Source organism: Capsicum annuum, chromosome 10 (assembly GCF_002878395.1).
Source record: "Capsicum annuum cultivar UCD-10X-F1 chromosome 10, UCD10Xv1.1, whole genome shotgun sequence".
Lineage (NCBI taxonomy): Eukaryota > Viridiplantae > Streptophyta > Magnoliopsida > Solanales > Solanaceae > Capsicum > Capsicum annuum.
In genome coordinates, this window is record NC_061120.1 from 174720221 (window position 1) to 174724305 (window position 4085).

Sequence of the window (4085 nt, forward strand, 5' to 3'; positions counted from 1 at the left end):
TTATATGGAGCTATAGCAAAGCCAATGAAGGCGCTATTACAACTACTATTTTTTTTAAAAAAGGGCAGTCCGATGCATTAAAGCTACCGCTATGTGCGGTGTCTGGGGAAGGATCCCACCACAAGGGTGTATCGTACGCAGCTTTACCTTGCATTTCTGCCAAAGGCTCCCCTTCATTACAACTATTTGATTAGTTTATTTATAATAATAAGCTTATAATATAATATAATACACTAAATTTTATATAAATTGTGAAAGGAAACTACTCATCAACAAAATCATAATCCAAAATTTCTAATTTATATTAATCATGCATAAAAGAAATCATACAAGAGAGTAGTTATACATAAACTGACAATACATTCAAAATAAAAATTTCCAAGAACATGTGAAGGCCTGACATGATCAATCAATACTAAGAGTATGGTCTTGAATGCTATCATCTGCCTCTTATTCATTTTCTTAACCTACAAAGGTTATAAATAAGTAATTTAGTAAAATAGCACCAAGGTTCACAAAGTGTCTTGTGGGATACTATCAGCAAATGCACGTTAAATAACATAAAATGGGTACCTTTGATAAGCATCCATGACTTCTTTCATATGATTTACATAACTACTAGCCAAGCTACAAGCTACTGACCAGTGCCTACAACTCTGGACTTCTAGCAACTTCGTCTATCTGTACAAAAATACTAATGATAGTTCCAGCTCAGATCGAAGTTGTCTATATGCTGCCTCTAGAGAAGGTAGCAACTTCGATTTTATGTGTTACTGGTTAGCAGGAGGCATGTTTTGAAATGCAGATCTCACGTTATTTGTCAATAGCAACTCAACTGCTTGGTGAGTGGTACAACTTTCCCTGTTATAAAGACCAATCAGACAGTTGAAAGACAAAATGAAATTAAATCAGCTGCGTATCTTACACATTTAAAATGAAATTAAAAATTTAAAAAACATGCTCAACAAATTCGTCACACATTGTGGAGATTGACAAGAACTTGAAAGAACTCCTTGAAGTTGTAGAAATTCATAAATTCGAAGATTAAAAACATCTGCAATTCTTTTTACAAGACACTTTACAAGTAAGAAAAAAACTCTAGCATGAATCATTGAGGAACCTTATAAGCTAATGCTAATACCGAAAAATGATTGTGATATATTCATCAGCTACAGAAATTTCGAACCTAATCACAGAAAAATTGAATGAAACCAGTCACGACATGTAACTCTAAATTGAGCTCTAAAGTTAATATACATCTTTAACATAGATACGAGAATACTTTCGAAGTACACAACAGACAAGTACATTGCATTGCATCCAATTATAATGTCAGAATAGTTGATTTCAGTTAAAAAAATTACTTAAAGTATTTTTTAAAATAAAGATATGAGCGGAGAATCTTAACAGCTTAGTTGGTTAGTTACCTGAACTGAAGGGTTTGATTCCCTACATTGTAATCCCCTCCTCTATTCCCCTACCCCCAATTTTTTTTTTTAAAAAATAAAAAATAAAGATATGAGCTTTATTGTTTATCAAACTCAACAACAATAGAGATCTACAGAAATTGTTTAAAGAAAATGCTTGTAACTCTTGATGTGTTTTAAGAAATTCAAGCAACATGTTCATGTTATATACATCACCCATTTTATACCAAAAGATATAGAAAATACAAATAGTAATATAATAAAAAGTATTCCTACTATATTAACCAACTTTTTATTTTCTGTAAGAAGGGAAAATTAGTTAATGGACAAACCTGTTACCTATTCAATTGTTGAAGTACCGCAAAATGAACAAAAATTGATAATTTTCTCAGTATTAAAGAATCAGTATAGAAGATAAAGTTCATGAATTTCAATAGTTTATGAAAACACATCACATACCTCATGTCCAATCACACATTCAAAGAGCAATACAATTGTACTAGCACCTGAATTTAACAGTGAGCACCTGCAGGAAAGAAATGAACTTGCACTTAAACTTAACATGTCATCCAAAAAACTAGCTGAATCAACAACCAAAGACACATAAGGAATTGCTTAAAGATAGACAATTACATCAGATACAGTTAATTGGGTCGTCGTGTAGCAGGAAAGAAGAAGATACCAAAACTAGGCATGTACAATTAAAGTAATACAAAGAGAGGAATTTAATGGGGATAAGAAAAATCTACGAAATATTTTGCTTTGGGTGTCACCTGGTTAACAAGCATTCCAAGGCCCATGTTGTCCATACAATTTTCGACGCCACTGTCACTATGTAGTTTGCTTGTTGCGCGGAAATCTTCCCCTGTTTTTTAAGTTTTATCTAATATTCGCTTATTAAATGATTATTTATCCTAAACACGTAGATACTTTACTTAAGTACCATCAACGAAACAATAAGATCAAATACCTCTAGTGCATATAATGGAGAATCCACTCCTTGAACTGGAACAAGGGCCCCTCCAGTCAAATCCTGTAGAAAGCACAAAATATTATATACGTCGATTTCTCTTTTAACGGAATTTTGAGAAAAGTATGCAGTAGGTACCTGATCAAAAGAATCACTCAAACAGTGAGCGGGATCAGTTGAAACAACAAGAGATGGGTGGCAATGGGTTACAAATTTTACTGCTAGAGAAGCAGCACAACTAGTATTCCCAACACCTCCTTTCCTTCCCAACATGAAATATTTTCATTGTGTCCCACTAACAATCTCATCCAATACAACAAAAGCTTTCGTAGGAGTAGTAACTGAACTCACTACAAGGATAACATGAATTATATAATTACGAAATTGTTCTTTATAGAACTTCTTAAAATTATCGTGTGATGTCCAAAAAAATATGGATTCCAATTGACGTTCACTTTATAATGTTACAGGGAAAGACATCAAAATCATTCTAAACTATTTTCAAAAAGTTGACTTCACACTCAAAACTTATTTGGCGACCTATTACACTTTTAGCCTTGTTCTAAATGATATTATTACCAGCTGAAAAGGTGATATGACAAAGCAAGTACATTCACCTTCCTAAGGTGCGTGAAATGCTGAAGAAAAATCTTAAAATGACACTCACACACGTAACATTATTTTATTGATTATTATATAACTAATTAAGTACTTTTTCTTTTTTAATACATTAATTATATTAATTCTCTTTCTTATTTATCATTTTATATGTGGGCCCCCTTTTTAAAAAAAACTTTTTTTCCTTCTTTCTGGATTCTTCTTCGTCAGTTTACTATCCCAAATATTTTTTGACTTCATCCACCATGGAAGCATTGCCTTACCCCTTGAAACTTTGAAAAAGGAACTCTAAAAAGAAAAGAAAGGAGTGAAAAAGATAATGACTTTCATCAAAAAGTTCATGATATTTGTTATAAATCGGACAACAATAAGCAAACCACATCTTAACTGCTGACACCAATCAAGTCCAAGCAATACTCAAACTTGGCACTTGGTAGTGTCTTGGTCATCATATCAGCAGGGTTATCATGAGTACTAATCTTGCTCACCACAATATCACCACGAGCAATAATTTCACGCACAAAATAATACCGAACATCGATGTGCTTTGTCCTCTCATGAAACATCTAATCTTTTGTAAGGAAGATAGCACTCTAACTGTCGCAAAAGATCGTAGTAATCTGTAAGTCTTTGCTAAGTTCACCAAACAGACCCGTCAACCAAATAACTTCCTTGCAAGCCTCTGTAATAGACATATACTCTGCCTCAGTAGTTGACAAAGCAACCGTAGTCTGTAAAGTAGCTTTCCAACTGATAGCACAACCACCAATGGTGAAAACATAGCCTATAAGGGACCTCCTTTTATCAAGGTCTCCTGCAAAATCAGAATCAACATACCCGATCGCTCCATCTTTATTTCGCCCAAACTACAAACAAACATCAACAAATTCATGCAAATATCTAAAAATCCACTGAACTGCTTTCCACAGTTCTTTCCCAGGATTTTTCATGTATCTGCTAACTGCAATAATTACATAGGATAAATCTAGCCGGGAACACACCATCCCATACATAAGAGACCCAATGGCCCTAGAGTATGGAACTCGATACATATAGTCACGCTCATCATT

The 4085-nt window shown here is 33.6% G+C and overlaps 1 protein-coding gene across 3 annotated transcripts; it reads right to left on the reverse strand.

Moving 5' to 3' along the window:
• Positions 1 to 324: 324 nt before the first annotated feature.
• On the reverse strand, positions 325 to 2832 carry LOC107844992 (ATPase GET3C). Of its 3 annotated transcripts, none has more exons than XM_016689295.2 (6): positions 2536 to 2832; positions 2398 to 2460; positions 2201 to 2292; positions 1887 to 1953; positions 574 to 861; positions 325 to 467 (listed from the first exon to the last, which is right to left on the reverse strand). In XM_016689295.2, exons 1-5 carry the CDS (start codon positions 2668 to 2670, stop codon positions 832 to 834), a joined length of 387 nt encoding a protein of 128 aa, XP_016544781.1. In that variant the 5' UTR covers positions 2671 to 2832; the 3' UTR covers positions 325 to 467; positions 574 to 831. The 3 variants fall into 3 exon arrangements, with proteins under 3 accessions (XP_016544781.1, XP_047254222.1, XP_047254223.1); XM_047398266.1 differs by having other exon boundaries at positions 2201 to 2310; XM_047398267.1 differs by lacking the exon at positions 325 to 467 and having other exon boundaries at positions 489 to 861; positions 2201 to 2310.
• Positions 2833 to 4085: the final 1253 nt, after the last annotated feature.

What these genes read in the sequence shown, in the direction of transcription:
- LOC107844992 (XM_047398266.1), bottom strand. Translation starts at nt 2,670, where the DNA reads ATGTTGGGAAGGAAAGGAGGTGTTGGGAATACTAGTTGTGCTGCTTCT. An exon ending in TGAGTGATTCTTTTGATCAG is followed by an intron (nt 2,461 to 2,535) that starts GTACCTACTGCA and finishes TGCTTTCTACAG; the next exon opens with GATTTGACTGGAGGGGCCCT. An exon ending in TTGGAATGCTTGTTAACCAG is followed by an intron (nt 1,954 to 2,200) that starts GTGACACCCAAA and finishes TCTTTCCTGCAG; the next exon opens with GTGCTCACTGTTAAATTCAG.